The following is a 22,806-nucleotide window of genomic DNA, read 5'->3' as shown; positions in this document are numbered from 1 at the left end:
AAGGAATGGTCACAACCTTTAGGGCATACATTACAAAAAGCACTGAAGTGAAATACATTATAGTTGTTAAGGTTATCTCAAAGGCTTGGTGGAAATGGCTTTCTAGACAAGTCTTCCAAATTGCCAAGACGCATCCCTCCTGCCATGAATTTCTACAAACCATCAACAGACCATCTTGCCTTTTACATGAACATTTTGTTGTTGTATGAATATTTTATAGCTGGTAATCCAACTTGCCTTCCTGGTATGTGACGATAAGATATAGACTATTTCTGTTAGTTTTGATAGACTAGAATATTTACATATTCTCTTTCCACAGAAGTGATCGATCCCCTGAGCTTCCTCCTCCCCTTTCTGTTCTCACGCCAGCAGTTACTAAGCAGCAGCAAGTGTAAATGTGTCGAACAAAATCCTCTACTAATGTAAACCGTTGCTGGTCTCACTGATACCATTGCAGTTATATTGACTTACACCAGTGAATGTTCTGGCCCATAATTTATTTATACATATACTTTTAAAAAATCAGGTTGCTTTTTTCTATGGTGTTGTCAATTCTTCTCCAACTTATACTCATTTTAGCAAATTTATTTGGCATATTCAAATCCCATATCATCACTTTCATCTGCATTTCTCAGCATTTACTTGCAATTTGTTCCCTGAACTGCCAGAATTGGCTTCTGTCACATCTGTTATGTTATTTTATGTCATTTTTAATATTTAGATCCTTGAATTTTACAACAGCTTCATTTTGTTTTTATAGCCATTTGTTTAAAGCAATTTATTATACTGAATTCTTAAACTCCCTATACAGACTGCATTACAGTTAGATAGCCATCGTATCTCACTGTTGACCAAAATGCCAAGATCCTCAAGCACTTCAGTTCAAGGTCCTATATCAAACATGATAGAATTCAAGGGCAGCCGTACTGTTGGCTTTGGTAAAGGAACCACAAGATAAAAGGTTGTAGGGCTTTATTATGGATCTGTTTTCCCACAGAAACTGCTTTTCCATAGAGCGTTAAGCTACAGCAAGTCCAATTAATACAATACAGAATTTTACCTTTAAGTAACTTCTGTCTGTTCCTAGGCCATGAGTTTCTGAGGCTTCGATTTTCTGAACTTCGAGTGCTTAAAGCTCCAGTCAAACTCAGAGTTAAGATTACTCAACTCCACTAAGAATCAGGTCTGTAGACACCTGAAAAATCTTGACTGTACACATTTGTATCAATGGCAGAATTAATAAATAATGTTACCACACAGCTATACAAAATAACATCTTAACAGGGAGGGGAAAATACTACTGCCACTGAAATTTCCAAAAAAAATTGGATGGTTATAGTCCCTTAGAAAATAGCTGGGCACTGTGAGTATATCAATTTAGTTGCAAATTAACTAAGCACTGCAACTTTATTAGCCACTGGGCTTTTTGGTTCAGGATCGAGGAGGTGATGTTGGAAAGGAAAGAAACGACAAGTTTCACTTACAAAAAGGAATGAATTTTACTTATAACAGCAAAAGATATAGTTTGCATATATAATAGTTAATAAAAAGGTTAAGCTAATAAACAGACAACATAACAATACAGATTAAAATTGACAGTGATAATAAAATAGATAAAGAAATTAACCAAGAGTTCCCACTTCGTTAGTAACTTATCGATTGTCCCTCGGTTAGAAGATGCACACCAAGTTGAATCAACGAAGCCAGACGTCTCTGAACTGGGCTGCCCAAAGGAGAACCAGTGGAAGCCCCTCAGTCAGGATCTGGTCCTCACTCTCACAGGGAGTAAGGGAGATCTGTGGGTGTACGGGACAGCAATGACCCTTCTGTTCTGTCCTTCCTGAGGGTTACTATGACATGTGTTCTTTTATATTCTAATTATGCTAATTTTTAGTTATGTAATCATTCATAATATTGCTTTATAGCTGTTATCCTATGGGGTTAAAAGGTGTTAGAAAATATTATAATAAGTTACTGCCCAGCTTGGGTTTATCCAATAAGCAAATTGCAACACAGCATCTTCAGGTTTGAAATTAACATTACCTCACCTAAATCCAGCCCCTTCAAAACTCTCTGACTGCTTTTTTGAGATATCCAGTACATTTTAAGAAAGGACAAGCTAGGCAGTTGAATCCAGTTTTTATCATCATCAAGGCTAAATTCTGCGTGAGAAAGAACTATTAGGTCAGCTAATTGAACAGCTACAGCTTTGTCTTTGAGGCCTAGTCAGTTCCTCAAACAGTTACAAGTTACATTTGCAGGTTACAAAAATACAAGCTTCATATTAGACAAAAGTTCCAAATGCCTCCAAGAAGCACATATTTATTGCTTATTAATTTCTTTGGTTCTGGCCATCACAGCCCCTTAGTCTTTTTCTTGTGAATAGTTCTCTTGGTCAAGGTCCAGTTTGATTTGGTCTTGAGAAATCCATATGGACTGTTTTTATCACCTTGCTGTCCTCTAGACGATTGTTTAATAATTTGTTGCAGAATCTTCCTAGGGCCTACGTTAGGTTGTAATAGGCTACTCTAGGGGTTCTCTACACTTCAGTTTGCCTCCTTTAATTATGCAGACATAGTTAAACTAGCACCTGGAGACAGTTATATTAGTATAAACATAGTTACAACAGTATGGTTAATTTTGTATTCAACTTACTTGGTTCAGAAACTGAAATACTGTCAGGAAAAAAAAAAAAAAATTACACCCCGAACTGGTATAGATTTTCCAGTAAACCAGATTTAGTGCAACACAGCTACTCAGGTCTCCAAATACTTTGGTGCATTAAACAACACATTTATTAAGAACAGTAACATTACCAATTTTGAACATTAATATATTTTGAGATTTTAACAAAACATTCCTTATTTTAAAAAGCTCCCCAAAGCTATATGTAGAGAAATGTTCATCGAAATTTTATGTGATCTAGGTCTCTGATTGTAAAATATCAACTAATTAATCAACATCAAAATCTCTTGGTTGTAGAACTGCTACTTGTGTGCCTTTATGTCAAAACAACATTTCCACTAGAGATAAATAGACAAAGAAAAGCTAAGCCTCCCTTATGGCATGGCCCTGAATTTCAGCGCTCACAAGAAAATCAGACTTTTGGCATTTAGGGACACGTCCCCACAAGCGAGAACGTGAGTTTCCCTGGGGACAAACAGCAGTGGCACAATATGTGTTGCTGCTACTTGTCCCCAGGGAATGCCCATGCACTCTGGCACATGGCACGCTGTCCCGAGTAGAGTCGAGGAGGCTGGGGCTTGATGTCCCTGATCTGCTGCATGCCACATACAGAGACTGCCTGTGCTATTTCTCACTCTTCCCTATGACATGTATGCTATGGCATGGGACACAAGCTATTATGATGCAATTGTTCTATCTGTATGACTCTAGTAAAGCAAGGGTAGCATAACAGCTCCAACTTTAACCCTCTTTCAACTACAGTCAATGCTAGGGTGATTTAATTGACTTATGTCACCACGGGATCATGAAAATTTAACAGATGTAACAGATGCTGCATGATACCAAGCTGCAGCCTCCCCTCCCCTTATAAGCAGATATATTTCCCATATCATCAATATTAGGGGGTTGGCTCCCACCACCATTTAGCCCATCATGTCACCCAGTGGTTAAATATTCATACCAGCATTTTTTCCTTTTTCTTATGCTGCCTATTATGTTTGGGGGTAGATCCCTGTAAACACCCGTAAAAGCACATTGTTCTCCTTAAAACTCTGCTGTTCTGTGATACCTATAAAAAGCATGACAAGCATGTTGAAGTGCTGGGACCACTGTGGATCATATTGACCTAGAGGATGCTTGTACATGCCACAGGGGTGTAATTTGGTTTAGTTGTCCCTAAATTGAAGCAGTGGGTTCTTAAAAACCCATAGTTTCCACCGCTTCCATTTAGGGAGAATTAAACTGAACAAAACCCACGCGGTGTGTACACAAGGGTGGGTGCCCAGGCCTTACCTGCCTCTCCAGTGGCTAGGGGGCGGGGGCAGGCACAAGCTGCCAGGGGGTGAGTCCTGGGGAGTACTGCAACCACAGAGAGAAGCAGGCCCCCGTGCAGCTCAGGTGGGCAGGCAGGCTCTGGGGAAAAAAAAAAAAAAAAAAAAGATCGGGCTCCTCGCCGCTTTATTTTTCCTTCAGTGGAGCTCTGCCTGCACAGGCTACCTCTGGGTTGCACAGCCCCTGAGCTGCATGGAGCCTGGTGCTTCCCTCCGTGGTTGCAGTGCCCCCTGGGACCACCCAGGCCAGGTGCCTGCAGGCGCATGAATGACTGGTGCTTCCTGAATCTGGAGGGGCACCCACAGGAGCTGCCAAGAGCGGCGGCCCTGTTGGCCCTACTGACAGCATCAGCGTTGGTCGTCAGGGTGGGTCTGTGCACCCCCTACCAGTCGCCTATGTGCAGTTGGGTACTACCTGGGGGGGCTTGCCAACATGGAGGAAAGCACCGGGGTCCCCCACAGCTCAGGGGGTCGTGTGACCTGGTGGCAGCTTGCTCCCCACCCCTGGAGCTGGAGAGGCAGGTAAGCTTCAGCACCCCTGCACCATCCCTGCCATCTGAGACCACCTGTGAATGGCTAGTTTGCCTCTGGGGCAGAGCAGCAAGGTGGCAGGAGGGTGGCTGGATGTGCTGGTGGTGGGAGAAGGTGGCAGGGACAGTGCATGGGGCACTGGAAGCCTGCCAAGTCCTGAGCACATCAGCTTCCAGCGCCCCATGTACTGTTGTACTTTGTTAGGTAGCAAACTAAAACACCTTGGAGGTGTTTTATCTTGCTACATAACAAAGTAATTTAAAGTGCAATATGCCACCGAGCATGCAAACAGCAGCACCATTAAAGTGCAATACGCTGCCAAGAGTGCAAACAGCAAGTCCATTAAAACACAATGCACCACGAAGCTTGCAAACAGCAGTGCCATTAAAGTGGTGCAAAAGGGCATTAACCCGCTCTAAAGGACAATTTTATTGTGTGTACAAAGGCCCATAGTTCCTTCTTGTTTCTTTGGACTTACATAGTAAGCTCTTTGGAGCAGGGAATATCTTTCTGTTTTGTATTTCCACAAGGTCTATTACAGTGGGGTCCTTTTCCATTATTGGTATTCTCAGTACCCCAATTGTACAAATAATTTTACAAATCAATATGAATACAGATACTCAGGCAGCTAGGTGCTCTCCCTTGGACACATCTGCCTACCTGAAATAAATTAATATTTTTTGTAATGCATCTTGTACCTCCTTCATCTAGTGTTGGAGTTTTCATACCCATTTTCATTCACTCCTATTGTGGCTTCTGTCATATCAAGTAGAGACAATGCAAAATACTACCCAAGTCTTCTTCAGAAATTCTCAAACAATTCCCTGAAAGAGAGACGTCTGTTTGCTCTTGAAGGAACTGGAAAACATAACAGTGGCTGAATTGGCTAATTAATTGCTAAGAACGCAAAAAATATAGACACCCTGGAATTCATAGTTTATAACCATACAACCTTCTGTCATTATTTACATTCCAATAAAACTTAACCACAAATGATTCAGTATCAATTTACTTTCAATATGAAGGAAGCTATTATTCTCTGTTAATGAAGCACAATGGATTTATTCAAATTATATGCAGATTAGATTCTATATCCCTAATATGCATATTAATCAAGCAGTATAACTGTTAGTAGTTCTCAGCTGACTTATTTGCCAAAATCACTGAGATATTAAGTCTGACTTCCTATTAAGTGGATATTCTTTCCAAATAATACTTATCCAAATTTATTAATGCTGAAATGATGGATCCACATGGCTTGACACCTGTAAACTTCTTAATCCAATTCTAATGAGATTTGCTATACAGTAATAATGTAGTAGGATCATAGGATCATAGGAAAGTAGAGCTGGAAAGGACCTTACAAGGTTGTCTAGTTCAATACCCTGCTCAAGGCAGGATCATCCCTGACTAAACCATCCCAGCCAAGTGTTTGTCCAGCCTGCTCTTGAAAATTTCCAAGCATGGAGATTCTACAGAGAAAAGCCCAGCTCTTTAATACCCTTCAGGTGTTTGAAGACTGGTACCAAATTTTCCCTCAGCCTTCTCTTCTCCAGACTAAACATTCCTAATTCTTTCTTCCTTTCCAGGCCCCTAATCATTTCTGTTGATTTGTGCTGAACACTTTCCAATCTGTCCAAATCTTTCTTCTAAAGTGGAGCTCAACTGAACATAGTATGTCAGGTGAGACCTCACCAGTGCTGAACACAGAAGAATCACTTCCCTTGATTTGGAAATTATACTCCTGTTAATAGAATCCAGCACGTTGTTTGCTTTTTTTGCAACAAAAATACAAATTTGCTAATCATACACTTGATCTTATCTTCCAAATCATTCATGAAGATGTTAAACTGTATCAGACCAAGGAAAGCCCCCAGGAAAAATCCACTTGGTATCACCTTTCAGCTAGACTTTGAGTCATTAATGACAACTCAGCATGCATGATGATCCAACCTGGTATGTATCTATGTTAGAATGCTTTCATCTAGTGTATTTCCTTGGCTTGGTAATCAGAATGTAGTGAGAGACAGTGTCCAGACCCTTGCTAATGTCAAGGTATATCACATCCATTTCTCTCCCCCATCCATGGAGCCTGTCACCATATCACAGAAAGAAATCAGGTTGGTCAGGCATGACTTGCTCTTGGTGAATCCATGCTGGCTGTTCACCTTGTTTTCCTCCAGGTGCTTCACTTAAGACCTGCTTCATGATTCTTCCAGGTACTAAGGTCAGGCTGACTGGTCTGTACTTATCTGGATCCTCCTCCTTCCTTTTTCTTAAAGATGGACACTTTATTTGCCCTTTAACAGTCATCCAGGATGTAATCTCCAAAAGTTCTCAAAGAGGATAATTCATTAATCTGAAATTACCTCAGCCAATTCTTTCAGTATACTAGGATGTGTGTAATCTGGGCAAAAGAGTTTTCTGAATGAAGAGAATAAGTATTTTTCACTAATTCAATAAAGAGTAAACTCCACTTTTCTCAAAAAATTTAATTGCAGAATTATTTACAGAAGATGAACATAAACAATACATAAACCAATTGAAAGAGGCAGCTTCATAAAAGAGCCATGGGGCAAAATAGTGAAGCACATTTTCTTACAATCAGCTGGAGGTGAGTAGAGAGTCATGAAAAATAAAAACTCAAGAATAAAACAATTCTCAAGTGTGTCTTCAAAGTAACAAGTAACATTCTGGTAAAGAAGATATTACTGAGAAGCAAGAAATAATTGTAGCAATGAAATAGCATACTGTACATTCAATTTAGGTATCCTGCATGCTACTAAATAGAATTTATCAAAAGAACCATAAAAGCATGAGAAAGAGAATTACATAAAATAGTTTAATTCTAGTGAAGTGTAGCTTTGTACAAATGGTGAATATTTGGCACTCAGTTCATCCTCATTGTTGATATGATTTCTTATGTATATATATATATTTATATATATTTATATATATATTTTAATGTTAACTAAACAGCTAATTTCCTGGTTCTAACATTCCTTGAAATTCTATAGGAGGCATTTAATTTAGTCCTTAGGCCACACTTGACTATTTTGGCATGTTATATGGTCAATGAATGTATGAATTTTTTCTCTGTGCAGAAGAACCTGCACAATCATAGTGGCTTTGCTTTAGGAAAGAACAGTTCTAGAGCAGTATAAGCCAGACTTTAAGGTCAATTTTGTTAGTTCAGGAAAATCAATATATTAAGTGAATACATACATGCTGAGCCCTTTTAAAGTGAGATGGCCATACTATTAAACCTCCAAGGGATAAATCAAAGCATGAGTATGAGTATGTGGATTCCACAGGTAATTATAAACAAAGCCAATACTTTTATATGAGAAGGCTGCATTCATATACCTGAATCTAGTAAAACCCATGGTGAACTCACAGTAGTGACTATGGCCTACTTGAAAGGGAATAACATCTACTACCAAAAGACTTTGCCCCACCTAACTCCCACAATAAGTGCTTTTTAACGTAATAGAACATACTGGGTGCGTCTACATGTGCACTTTAATGTGCAGTAGCTTATTTCACTGTGCATTAAATCATCACGTAAAAATCTGTGCAAATATGCTAAGGCACAGTAAAATAGGCTACTGTGCATTAAACATCATTAAAAAGCATGTGCTTTCAGTACTGCACGTTAGGGCAAACTAATGTTCATATATTTGGTAGCTCACATTAGAGATACTAAATTTAGTGTACGTTAGGAAAAGCACATTAATGCATTTGTAGACATGCCCACTGAGTCAGATATTGATTTAAATTATGCTAGTGTAAATCTTTCAAAAGTTTGCTAATTGCAGAGAAGTTTCCCAGGGCTGGCATTAGTGTGACTGAAATCAGGATCTAGTCAAGAGGCACTCACCTAAAATATCTGAAGCTTTTGTGTCAATTTAGCTCCAAGGATGGAGAAAGCTGTGTTGAATGAAAGGCTAGAAAAGGACAGGGAAATTCATACAGATATTTAAAACGTCTATGAGAAACTAATGATAATGCCTTTAAATAAACATCCTTCATTCTTAGTATAAAGTGTTTTGTTTCAAAGGAGTATGCCTTAGTTGGTGCAGTTCTGTTAACTTCAGTAGAATTATGCTGACTCCCCCCAGCTGAGAATCTGACATATAGGGCACATCCCCATGAGTGGGAATGTGTGCTGCCCTGGGGGCAAATAGCAGTGGCCGCTGCTATTTGCCCCCAGGCACACCCTTGCACGTGTGCTTTGGCATGCGGCAAAATGCCCCGGGTGGGGTAAGGAAGGCTGGAGCCAGCACCTGGGCTGGCCTCAACAGTCTTACCTGGGGCCCTGAGGGCCTCCCAGGGCAGCAGCAGTGAGGATCCTGGTGTGCAGAGCCTGGTTGGCAGTCAAAGCGTGGCTCTGGCTAGCAAGGCTCTGGTTTCTGGTGGTGCATGCTGCAGCCATGTATGCCACCCTTTTTCTGCTTTTTTTTTTTTAGATAGTGGGATTTCCAATATCTGACATTGCTGCTGCACTGCAAAAATACAGCATGGCAAATGGATTCAGAAGCACTGCGTGCATTTTGTGGCACCACAAAAGGCTTTGAGGTGCTACAGACTGCACATTCCCACTGATGGGGACACAGCCATAGAATCCAATTTTGTCCTCAGTTGATGCCCAGTGTGTACCCAGAGCTGTTCCAGAGTTTTCATTTGGAGGTTTCCTGAGAGCTGCAGGAATATTCAGGGTTGGTAGCAGACACGCCTACCATCATGGGCCATACCCATGTAATTTTGGGCAGATATTAGAACTTTTAAGTCCCAGCCAGCACAATTCATGAAATGAATTACATGCTTAATCTGGCATTGGTCTTTCAGATGGAATGGGTACTCTGGCTTCTTATAGTCATTAAGGATTATAGGTAATTTTTCCATAAATAAAAGAAGGTATCATTGTCTCAGTACCCTGGCCAAATTCCATGTTGGGCAATTTTGTCTAATAGTAATCAGGCACCTAAAAGCTTTTGAAATCTAGTCCTTATTGTCTAGGGCACATTGTATGCCATGTTCCAGATCTCTGTTTAACAACTGCTAGATTTCACCTTGAAGGCAGGTGAATTTCAGTGACTAGCTGAAAGATTGCTATGTTTATTCAGGCTTTGATTTCAGTTTATGCATATGAGTATGCCACAGCACAAATATATAGCCTGGATATGACATCTATGGTTGAAAATGTTTGCCCTTGATTTGCTCCCTCCTCCTTAAATATTGCATAGAGATTGCCCCATAGATCATAAGAGGAGCCATTACAATTTTAACAGGGTGTGACCAACATCCCTGTGCACAAATTTAATGTATTTTTAGTCAATTCCATTCCTACTTTTGGCCTGACTACAATGCATACAGTAGGGACAGTGAATAGGGAAGGTTTCATCTATCATACACTGACACATTAATGTTGTCTTTGCAGTCTATGGTTCAGATCATCATTTCTGAAAGAAGGAAGGAAAAAGGAGAAGAAGGAAAGACAGACAGAAAGGTAAGAGGGATCTCTGGTGGTGGAATTATCTACTAAGAAACTCAGATTCTACCACATTATTCCATTGGGAGGAGAGTATGGCATCCTTCAATGAAACAGGCTGAGGATATAAGTAGGAAAACTGGGCAAGCCATTCATGCCCCACAGCATCTATGCCTCCATGCTAGCCTTGATTTCATCAGACATTTTGCATAGTAGCATAGCTCCCCTAACCACCATGGCTCCCAAAATTATTGGAAGGGGCTATTCTTAAATGTTAATACGACCCATCATCTTTTTTGCCAAATTTCTTGAAGGACTGCCCTTGCCACATTTGTTTGCCTGCACCTCTATCTTGGCCTATTCAGTTTCTTTCTGTTTCCTCAGCTCGGACAATGGACTATGCAGACAGCCTTCTCAGGACTTCGATAGGATCATATAAAAGAAGGATCCCTTTCTGGGTGGGGGGGAAGAAAACCACATGTGCGGCACTCTTGCCTCTAACAGACCTACAGGCCATGTTCTGTTTTTATATGGGTACCAATTTGTGGGGTTAGTTATACTACTTTTCTTGCATAAACCAGAATTTGGCCCATAATTAGAAAATCAGCTAGTAAAGTGCTTTGAGATCCTTCTGGGTGAAAGGCACTATATAAATGCAAATGTTAACCTGCCATACACCTTGAAGCACCACTCTGAATATTAAAGGATTTACTGATATTTGTCACCTGAATCTCAATTTACTTGTGTTATCATTAAGTAATAATTTGCTCTGGCAGCAGTGCAGAGGGGTAACTGACTACTGCTCAACATTTAATCTAAACTTTAAATCAGCATTTCTAAAACCTCTATCATACTTGATTTTATGCTTTCATACCATATTAAAGTAGGCAGCTGTATCTAACAGCCTGAAGGCCATATTTAGCCTTAAGATTAACATGCACAACATGCAAGCAACCAGATGGGCCCAGGCTCTACCCAGATGTTAATGGTGTAGTGCAGGTGAAAACATCAAAAGTATTTGTTTCAGAGTGTGTTGTATAAAAGTAACCAGGAATAATTTGGTCCTTAGTGAACTAGTATAATTACCCAGTTAAATAACTGCTGCACTGGATTAGAATAGTAGAAAGCCGGTCGTTCTGAAAAGTTGGTGATAAGCCACAGAACTGGGTCATGTCATGTGTGGAAAAATGTGCAAAGCAGCCCAGGAAGAAAGGGGGACTATTGAAAAGTCAGAGAAGGATTTTGAGAGATTGCTGATTTATCAAGGGCCAATAACTCAACTACAGCACGCAGTCTTTTAGCAGTAAATACTATCTCTTTCAGCTTCACCAGCTAAGTAACAACTTTCTCACTTCATTGTCTAAGCAGAGTTAAAGTAATAAGAATTAGACCATCTATTTACTGATACAGCAAAAGTGATGATTATTTTGAAAAAAAAAACTTCTGTAACATGAAGTGCATTCTAAGTATGAAATCCACACACCTATTTATGCTTTAATTCCACTGTAATTGATTTAAAAATTAATCATGAACTAAAATATATTTTTTGGCATTAAACTGTACAACATTTTCAGTCTTTATACACTGCTGAAGACCATTCTAATCAGTTTGTCAATAAATAATAAAATGCATTGTAACATACTCCACAAAAGTGCTATGAACTTTCAAACGAAAAAAAAATACAAAGCAAGAAATAAGTATAAACCTTATTGAACCTTAAACCATTCAGGTTATGTTCCTAAGTCAATTATAGTACTCTTGAGAATTCTGTTTATTATACTTGTGTTTTATGGACAATGATATCGCAAACAAGGGTTTTCTGATTCAGGCAGGATGATTTTGACTCCTCTAACTTTTTTCTACAAATCTGTATAGCATGAAGTTTCTAATAAAAAGGTACTCAACTATTATGTTAATGGAAAAATGATAATTTATTTAATTTTCTCCTGCTTTGTTGCTCTGTAATGCTGTCCCATTTTATACTAGTATGAAATCAATTTGACTTGTGTGATGAAGAGAGAGATTCGAAATGAAATGGTTGAAGGCTTATGAAGATACTATTTTGTATTAGTAACCAAGATTCAAGCAGATTGAACTGGGTTGATTTGAAACACAAGTATTATAAACACCAATTATTTTTTTTAGCTAATTAATTAGATGTACATTATATAGATAAACATGGCTTACTATCTACCTTTATTGATAGAATGTTACCTGTACACATTTAATTTATTGCATTTAAAAACATAAAATGTACAGAAAACATTTTATCATATTTAGCAGTAGTTATCTATTTTGCTTTTAATTATTCTTCTTTGGAACCAAGGTAGAATAAATAAGGAATCTAAGATAACCAAAGATTCACACTGAACACACTCCCATCATTGCATGAAAATTGAAAAAAAAAGGGTTTGACTTGCTCCCACAGCTTGACAATTAGCATCCAGTTTAGTGATAAAATAGCAAAATAATAAAATACCAAAAAAGTATCAACATGTAAAATTTAAAATTTTATGAATTACTGCAAGTCAACATGATAACTTAAACCTGGGATCAAGGTTACAGTTCAATTATTAAAATTTGCCTTTAGAAGTTCTGAATACTGATAGGATCAAATGCCGTTTGTCTTTGTCACATGGCCCATTGTCTTAGATGGGATTATTTAGGTAAGACAAGTGCAATTTTACCTGGAAGTATCCAACAAAATCAGATAAAACGTATCAGCTGCCGTAAGTGTACATAAGTATATAAATCTTTTTTCAATTTCCTATATCTAGGAAATACACTGGCTTTATTTTCATTGGATATTTCTATTTAGCTGCTCCAATTTAAATAAAATACAATTTTTAAAGCCTAAAGATGCCAATGCCTGCAAACATGTTTGTATTTAAAATAGTATGACAAAGAGAGGAAGTCACATAAGTATTGTACACTACCCAGGATTCAGCTCTTTCCATACAGAAAAATGCCATGAACACACGGGGGGACGTCAGGGTCTAATGCTTTTTGTGTACAGAAGAATACTTTAGGTGGGGTGGGTTAATTCTTTTTTTTTTGTATTTTTCTCAAAAGGATATACATTCGTCTTTGTTTTTGCTTCCAAATATAGTTTAAGGCTATTTGGTAAAATATATACCAGATAACAAGCTTAATTTACAGGGTTTGTTTTCCCTTACAGAAACTTCTCCACTATTCAACTCTAAAGATTTATATCTTGAAGCTAAACATGCTTTTATCAGCTGCGCTCCAAAAACAGAACTCATGCTTAACAAAATCCACTGAAGAAGGAACTAAAAGAAAAAGAAACAACCCAGATTTGAAGAAATGTTATATCATCTGCATCACCTACAATACTTCATGTTCTCAGTCATGTGGTGGGTGGCAGGGTATGCAGAATATATATTTAAAGTGCTCATCAAGGTGAAGAACCAAAGTGCTAGAGTATAATTAAATAGCTGTTCTGCCTATGGCTAAGTACATAGTATTTGTTAAAGCAGGTAAACAGAAATGTGTTATTTGGGACCGTCTCATTATTGTAATACTATTTTGACCTAACAAAATAATCCAGAACTTTGCCATCAGGATCTGTGAGTTTTGTATTTTAGTGCGTCTTCACCTGAAGACTTCTCAAAGCTGAGATGCTCAATTACCTTGGGGAAGGTAGATGAAATGAAACAATACTATCGAAATTCATTTCAAATTAATATTAGAAGCCTCTTAGTTGTAGTGGTTTCTGTTTTTATGTTGTAATAACCAGAGGCTTGAAAAAAAAATTCTCTTCTTGTATTCCATGGCTGGAAGTCACATAATTCCTGTTTTTTGTTTTTTGTCTTTTACTTATGAAGCAAGCAAGAGACTTATTCTTGCCTTAACTGATACTGCATAGGAAAAAGAGTTCTGAAAAAATACAAATGTAAACCACAGTTCACCTTTACCTTAACATAACCATTTAAACTTAGATATACTTACCACTCACATTCATATTTCTTAAACTGGTTACAACATCACAACTGGCAGTTTAAACAAGCAAGATTTTTGTTCAAGGATACCCTGGAAACTCAATTGATATAGCATTTTCAGAGTTTGAAATATTACATGTAGCATAGCTCTTGAAATTAAGGAGAGAAGATTTGTAAAATAAATGCTAACACATAAAAGAACTGTTGAAATGCAATGAGTGTTCCAAAGGAGTAATTATAACTTTTCCTTTACACATCTTGCTACAGTAGATCTAACATTTTAAGGCTTCCATTTTCCTTTCACCCATCACTCAAGTCCTCTTGCATTATAATTTTGTTTAGATTTCTGCATGCCATTATACTAATACAAGCAAACATTTCTCACTGGGCATTCCCAATAGGACCAGACTTGTATGCTTCTTGGTTTCTGATGAACTTTGGAGCTTTAGTGGCTGGATATCCCTGTTCATCTCCAGAAACTTGATATGACATAAGAGGCCTAATGTTATTTTGCAGTAACAAAGATGCGTAGAATGGCAGAGCACATGGGCAAATATTCTAGTTGGGTTCAAGGAAAAGAAACTGGAGGTCAGAGATATAAATGGGTTCTTTCTTTCCTGCTCTTTACATTTGTAGCACCTTCTACTTGGATTAGCTAATGCCTCTAGTGAATGGTGAGATGCACCCATTTATAGTTTGTTATTCTTATTCCTAATTATCACACAATTTATAAAAATATAAATAACAAAAAAGTAAGCTGGGTTCCATCTCAAGAGGTGTTTCTTGTTGTCCTCTGAGAACATATTGGATAAGTCAGGTCTCAACAAGCCCTATCCATTGTAGCTGATTGTAAGTCAGACAATAAATACAAAAGAAGTTGTTCTCGCAATGAACTCAGCAAATTCTGAGAAAATCAAAAGCATTCCACTGTGCTTATGGCACAAAGAACACAACAGCAAGGGCATATTTAGTGGAGAGAATGAGACAAAAATTACCAGGTAAGTGACAAACTGTACAAGCATTTCATTTTAAAAAAGGAAACTGCAGCATTCTGTCTTTAAAGCCTGGTCTGGGCCTCTGGGATATATATCTCAATGCTGTCTGCTCGTTCTGTAGCTGAATTCTGCCGAAAAGAGGCTGCTCTCTTAGCAGCCATTAGCCGTCTTCTGGCTTCTTGACGTTGTCTGTCAGGTAGGTCCAGGGACTTTTCTCTTGTGATTGGGAATTTTCCTTTTGGGGGCTTCTTTGGTACTGGAGGAGGAACTTTCCTTTCTTCCTACAGTGGTTATTAAAATAAAAAGGTGTTTAAAGGAGTTAAGAGAACAGTCTTGCTACAGAAATGTGAAATGAAAAATGTTTGTCCTATAGTTCAAACATGTTTGATTTATACCCTGAAATGTGATAATTAAGGGATTAAATTCTATCCACTCTAGGGATGTTTGTGCAAATGCACCATTTTAGAATCCAGAGCAAGCTTAACTAGATTGTTTTATAGTATCAAAACTGTATTTCCATTCATTCATATTGCAGGTACTTTACATAAACATGCTGAAATTTCACTTTCATCTTTGCTAATTTAATTTACTTGGCACATCATTATATCCATCATTTTCAGAAACATAGTCTGAATCTCAGATAAGAACAGATCTCACTGCATCTGACTGAACAGAAAGACTGCCTAAGATTAGCAGGACAGGATTTTTAATTAAATTAATCATAGTGAGTTTAGCCTCTGCTGGATAAGAGATAGCAGCTGTGTATACATCTCTATTACTTCAATCTCCTCTCTGAATTGCTAAAAAGTAACAAGCAAACACAAACCGGAGAGATGAAAATATAGGGCTAATTGTTTTACACATCAGCCTAGAAAACCCGCAGTGAGAAATTATCAGAACATTATCAGTGAGAGTCTTAGTACATTTTGTATAAAACTTGTGATAATTGATATCTGCAGATATCCAATCAGATATTTTGTAATTTAAAATCCAGATTTTCCTCAAAAATTTAGATCCTTCACTTAGATTGAATTACCTAAAGGGATTATGAACTGTAAGTTTTACAGAAGCTTTACATTAGGAAAGTGCCCTTCAGTGGGAAAGCACGCATCACAGGCATTCTTATTATAGCTTTCTGCCATTAGCATGCATTAAAGGATGGCAAGCCACTTATTTACATAGGACTCCGGTGTGTAGATAATGTGATCCATTACAAGACCTATATAATCAAACCCTTTTGAAAGTTACATAGTTTAGAGACCTCTAAAGGCAACTAATATGCTGAACCAAATGTGAAAATGAATATAAGATTGACTGGTTTTACAAAGATAGGAATTTTCATTATTCTTAGTCAGGAGGATTTAGAGCTTGTTTCCTTTCTCCCATCTTAGAATCACAGAAATGCAAGCTGGAAGGGACCTCAAGACTGGACCATACAGTCCAATCCCCTGTTCTATACACAATCATTTTTGTTTAACTCCATACAGCGGCTTGCTCTAAGATCTCTGATGGAAAGTCAGAGACAGTGGCTAAATACAGATGTTCTAAAAACCCCTTGCAGAATTGCTCTAACTTATTGCACTTTACTTAAAGCACGATAAGTTAGAACAGCAGCCAACTGAACAGACATTCACTGTTCGGTTGGGAGGGGGGGCGGTGGCTAGCAGGCAGCCCACAGTGGCCACTGGGGTGCTCCTGTACACCTCCCAGGAAGCTGCAAGAGCAGCCCCTCTTCCCATCCCTGAACCCTGCCTGTCTTCCCCCTGGCTGTCAGCAGTGGCTAGGGAGGAAGAGAGAGGAGTGGAGGACCCCCCAACTTGCAAGCTGGGGCCTTGTGGGGCTGGACCTGGTCCACATGCAGGGGAGGCTCCCTTCCCACCCCACCTAATCTCTTGAGAGCTGCAGCCAGCAGCTGCAGTGCAGTGCTGCCTAGCCAGGGCTGCTGCAGTGGTAGGGTCTGGGGTCTGTGTCTCTGCAGGAGCCCTGGCTGGATGGTACCGAGTCTCCAGAGCCCTTCACCCACAGCAGCCCAGGCCAGGCAGTGCTGCAGTGCTGCCCAGCTTCGGCTGCTGCAGGGACACAGACCCCAGAGCCCTTCCCTGAACCCCCTGCCCTCCACCATGAAGCAGCAACACACTGCTGGGAGAGAGACCCTGGACTTATATCCCCACAGTCCCCTGACCCACGCATGCTGTGGGACTGGGGCAGCTGTGGGGAGAAATACCCACCCCGTCCCCCACCCTAACGCTCCCCCTGCCAGGCTGTGCATGGGGCTGAGATCAGAGGATCAGAGATCACACTTGGGTCAGTGACAGCCAATGGGGTGGGGCCGGCCCAGGGTCGGGCAAAGCAGATAAGCTCAGGGTTCAGGGATGGATGATGCTAGAATGGAGCCCTACACAACGCTGCTGGGGATGGCAGCAGCTGCGCTCTAAATTAATCCTCAATGGCACCTGGCAGAGATATTTGATAAAGTGCTGTAACAGAAAGTGCTTTAGGTAGCACACTTCCATCGAGGGTTAACTTAGAGCAGGATCTGCCATTTCTAAAGCACTTGATGTGCCATAAAGGTCTGTTCTGTTATGACTGTAAAGGGCTTTCTACGTGCTTAAGTGTAATGTCTGTACCTAGGCAGTGACCCCAACTAACATCCCTGGGCTCATACTACCATACTCTTTGTTAACAGCCAAATGATACCATCCCACCTGCTTCCTCCTTTCTGGTATTTAGCTTCCTCTTCATGGAATCACTGATGCTGTCACAACAGTCATCTTTTACTTCTGGTTGTCACCTTCCCATTAGCAGAAGTTAACTAAATCCCTACCCACCAGCCACTTGGCTGAGAAACCCAAGAGGAGAAGCAAGAACAGGAAGCTGCCAAGGTACCTCTTGCTTCATTTCCAAACCAAACAAGCATTCAATCAGGGGGCAAGTATAATGACTCAAAGCCAAACACTGTTCATTTGCACCACACAGTAACAGCAGGGACAGAGCTGGAAGTAAGGCAGGGCTTGTACATAGAGAAAAGACAGCAACTAAGCAACATTGTTGCCAATGACAGCATGGCAAATTTACAATCTGTGCTGCTAATACTGTGGCCAACGGGTGTCTTTAGGGATGCAGACTCCGGAGAAGTGCAGACAGCATGAAATTCACAAGGCTGTCAGTGTCACCTGCCGGGATTTCCTATCCTAACAACTTTCACAGGCCAAAACCTTGTTTCTTCTATAGCCCTTCATCTCCTGCTTTTCAGAAGAGGCTGATGCCACTAGGTGATGCCTAGGGTGTTCCTTCCTTTTGAGAGGAAGTAAATGCTTTACTTTCTAGATTTTACACAGTTGTTCAAAATGTGCAAGCATGTTCACTTTAATTTAGTTCCACTTTCAGGCTTTATTTTAGGTCTCAATAAATCAGAGCAAGTCTCCATTCCAATCTGAGACTTGTAACTGGTAGTACAAATTCAGGTGGCTAAAAGAGAGTGGCTAGCAGAGGGCGGACAGATGTTTACTGACACCTACGAGTCTACAAACTTCACTTCATATATGTACTGGATACAAAAAATCATGGACTAAATATGGACTAAATATATGCATTTATGGCACATTATAACCTGCCTGCTGTTTGAGAACTCTAGGTAACCTTTCTACAGTTTACTAGCCGCATTCTTTCACCGGGTCAACATCCTCCTTCCCCCCCTCACCTATTGTCTACCAGGGATATGCATTTTCACAGACCTGCCTTTTTGCATACTGGCTTCTAATCTGCCCAGAAGAGCACCCAAACCAACAAGCAGACTCTCTCCAATGCCCAAAGAAGGATGTTTGTGCCTGAAAGCTTGCAAAGAACAATTTTTCCAAATCTTTATTTGGTCTAATAAAAGATATTACATCTACCCAAAGAACCTTGTCTGCCTATTGACACCTATTTAATTTATATAGTACATTTTAAATCACACTTATGAAAAGTAAAAAATACCAGAAAGGACAAGCCCTAATTTTGAACTGTGGCATCTGTTAATTGGGCAATAGAAAACAGTTCCTTTTTATCTACAGGTTTGTAACCAGCCACTTACTGCAATTAGATTTAACACCAGGAGGCCATTTCTGAAGGAAATTGTATTGTCCATGGTCTGCTTACCTTTCTTTCAGGTGATTCTATTATTTTCCATTCGTTGAGCTTCAGTTGGTGCAGTTCATCAAACTTCATGCTGACGTCTTCAATTGAAAGCTGCAATAAGTCCCAGAATCCTGCCAGGTCCTGGGAAGTTGGCCTTGGCATGGCACTGGGGTCCTGACAGATACAAAAAAAAATTATTAATAGACTGTGAGACATTAAATGTTGTTTACAGCACTTGTGTGTGTATTTGGAAATGCACAGCTTCTCTTGCTGTAGCGCCACACATAAGGCCATGCAACTTTTTGAGCCTGGGAATTGTCTCCCACCCAATCAAAAAATCAGTGGGTTATATGTTATATGCTGACCTTTCTGGATTCCTGCTACTCAGGGCTGTCCCTTGTGGAGGCTTGACAATCATTTTTAAACTGTGGACAGCTGTCTAAATGAGCAGGGATAAACATTTTTGTATTCAGCCCTCCCGGAATCCTGCTCATTTAAAGCCTGCCTTGGCAATGGCTGAGTGGATGAGAATGTTATGAATCAGCTGCTGGGTTATGCATATGTTTTAGTTGACATGTTATACATATAACGTAACTTATAAAACCTGAGACAATGTAATACCAAATACGGTAGGCTGTGCTACCTAGTTTGTGTTATGGTAACTTTAGTCTGCTCCAAGGAGATAAAATGAGCAATTTGCAGTCCTCCAGAATCCCAGGATGCCCTGCTCTGAGCTCCACCCACCCACAGCAAAGGTAGTATTGAGGCTCCAGTAGTGGTAAGATTAGACTAGCCCGTGAGAGAGAAGGCACCACACACCTTACATGGCCCTTATGGTGCTGAACAAGAACCTAAACTGAATGCAAACATGGTGCCTGAGGAGGCACACAGAAAGAAACAGCACCATATATACTGGGTAATGAACAATATATACATCACAGATAGAGCCCAGGTGGCCTGGCTCCTAGTCACATCTCTGCTCTCTAGCTGTCTCATGGCAGAACAGAGCTGAGCAGGCAAGAAATAGTATTAACCCTTAACATGCAGTTGTTCACTTCTAACTTTTATAGAATCATAGAAAATGAGAGTTGGAAGGGACCTCAGGAGGTGATGTAGTCCAACGCCCTGTTCAAAGCAGGACCAGCCCCAACTAGATCCAGACAAGTCTACCTGGGTCTTAAAAACCTCTAAGGATGGGGATGTCACACCCGCGCTGGGTAACCTGCTCCAGGGCTTTACTACCCTCCCCATGAGAATGTTTTTCCTGATATCCAACCTAAACTTCCCTTGCTGCAACTAGAGACCATTGCTCCTTGTTCTGTCATCTGCCAGAAACAAGACCAGTCTAGCTCCATCCTCTTTGTAAGCACCCTTCAGGCAGTGGAAGGCTGTTATTAAATCCCCTCAGTCTTCTCAGGCATTTGTATACATGCTTGTGCTACAGCGCTGGGCACTTCTAGAAGTGCATGGTGCTGTTGGGCATGCAGTTGTATAAGTGGTGAAATGTGTGTCAGCGCAGAGGAAATGGCAGCAGAGTGCTTTTGAACTAAAACATATTGAATGTGTTTTAATTCAAAAGTGCACCACCTCCATTTTCTGCATGTTGATGCGCATTTTGCCGCTTACACAACTGCACCTGGCACAGCACAGTGTGCATCAGCTTGCATGAGAAGCAGACTCCATGCATGGTCACAGCACACGTCACAGCACAAAGCAATACGTGTATAAATACTTCTCCAGACTAAATATGACCAATTTCCTCAGCTTCTCCTCATAAGTCGTATGACCCAGCCCTCTAGCCTTTTTTGTCACCCTCTACTGGACTGCCTCCGATTTGTCCATTTTAACGTCATTTAACACTCCACAGATTTAGTCTGGTCTAAGAGTACCGTATAACTTCACTCTAAATGTTCACTAAAACAAATTAAAGTTCTGTTCCCAAATTAAGCTGGGCAGACTCTTTCCTCAAGGTATTTTACTTAGGCAGTTTCTATGAGAACAAAAACAAGGTCCGGTTTGTGACATTAATGTCAGTTGTGACATTCTCCCCTGGGAAGGGAGGATCTCTGGGAAGAGAGTAGACCAGATTGCAACATTAGAGACAGTAGCTCAGGCTGCGGCAGGCTTAGTACTGGCTGTGGAGAGTCAGTGATTGGTGGAACTTACTCTTCCTCCGCTCCTAAATTCAACCTATGGGACTTTGCACAAAGAACCTGCTCCACAGAGATAGCTCCACACTGTCCAGGAATACTCAACCCTTACATAGTTGTTCTTTCCCCTGCGTAAGGAGAGAAACAACAGTGGGACTGCATATGGAGCACTGCCTTGCTAAAGTGGGAGAAGGACCTTCTTAGAGCCAGATCCACACAGGCATTTAGGGCCCCTCTACATGTGCAGGTAAAAGTGCGATTGGGATCTAATGTGAGCTCCACACAATTGTGCCTCCTGACATGCTGCACATGCACAGCAAGAGCATGATCATGGGATCATTCATTGATCCCAATGCGCCTTATTGCCAGTGTAGGAGAAGCCTGGGAGCAAACTCCAGTGGCTGGGAGTGCCCTCAGTTGAGCCTCATGCGCTGTCCAGTGCTGGGGGATCATGGTTGCCCTGATCTCTCAGACTTCAGGGTGTGTGACACCCCTGGGGCTGTGGGATTGTGACTGCCATGATCACACTGTGCCAGGAGTTTCACAAACCCTTGAAGCTGGGAGATCACAGCAGCTGCAATCCTTCAGCCTTGGAGGGTTTTGTGCATCCCCAAGGCAGCTGCAGTCAGCTACCAGGACACAACTGAGTCCTGGCACCCAGTATCTGCCACTGTAGTACTCTGAGTCCCTTTGCTGCTGGGAACCAGGGTTGGCAGTTGTGGGGTCTGAGACTCCTCTCAGTCATGGGACTCCCAGTCCTGACAGGGCTCACAACCACAGGAGAGACCCTGCTACATATGCACATTAAAGCTTGATAGCAACCAGCTATAAAGTTAGTACAGATGTTTTAGGTCTAACTTTATAGCTGATTGGAGCTATTTATGGCAGGACAGCTACTCTTCATGTGTAGCTGGTCTCAAGGTAATTGTGAATTAACCATTTAATTGTTTAATACCTGTAATGTGTTACCTGTCAGCTTTGTGTTCTTGGGGAACCCTAGCCTATCTGACTCACAAAGGACTCACTTCTCCTTCTCCCCCTCCCCACCCCATTGCCTTCCCACCCCTCCTTGAACAAGAACTGATTACAGGAAGAACTTACAAAAGACAATGACGATGCAGTGGGAGATGCACCTAAAGCCCTCCAGTCAAGGGTGATAGGAGGGAAGCAACTCCCCATGTCTCATTTACATCAGAGATGGAACTGGAAGGCAACTCATTTACATGGGAGATGGGACAGGAAATCACCTTCATTAGCATTCAGGATGGAGAACAGAGATTCCAAGGCAAGGACTGCACTGAACTCTGGGACCAGAGAAGCAGGGGAGCACTGCATGATGGGGGATCCCTGCTCTAAATGCTAATCAATCCATGTCTGTACCCACCCAGCTCAGCATTTATCAGACCAGATCTAGTAATCTGTCCTTTATTGGTACCCAAAACACTGAATCTGCCTGTCTGTACTGTGAGTTCCCACAGAGTTATGCCATCCATAGCCAGGAGTGATCAGTTCCTGTTATCCAGCATATGAGCCATTGTTTACCCATAA

General features: G+C 40.6%; 1 protein-coding gene across 1 annotated transcript in view; it reads right to left on the bottom strand.

Annotated features, from left to right (window-relative positions):
* Positions 1-7,029: 7,029 nt before the first annotated feature.
* Positions 7,030-22,806, bottom strand: part of DLGAP2 (DLG associated protein 2) — a 162,946-nt gene continuing 147,169 nt past the window's right edge. The window contains exons 9-10 of the mRNA XM_019537482.1: positions 19,130-19,282; positions 7,030-15,273 (exon numbers count right to left, since the gene is read on the bottom strand). Of these exons, the coding sequence (XP_019393027.1) occupies positions 15,055-15,273; positions 19,130-19,282 (372 nt within the window). The 3' untranslated portion in view covers positions 7,030-15,054. The remainder of the gene's footprint in view (positions 15,274-19,129; positions 19,283-22,806) is intronic.

The sequence above is a fragment of the Crocodylus porosus genome, unplaced genomic scaffold (assembly GCF_001723895.1).
Source record: "Crocodylus porosus isolate Cpor-Errol unplaced genomic scaffold, CroPor_comp1, whole genome shotgun sequence".
Classification (NCBI taxonomy): Eukaryota; Metazoa; Chordata; order Crocodylia; family Crocodylidae; genus Crocodylus; species Crocodylus porosus.
The sequence above is the reverse complement of the archived record's forward strand: the minus strand, read 5'-3'. Positions and strand labels throughout refer to the sequence as shown.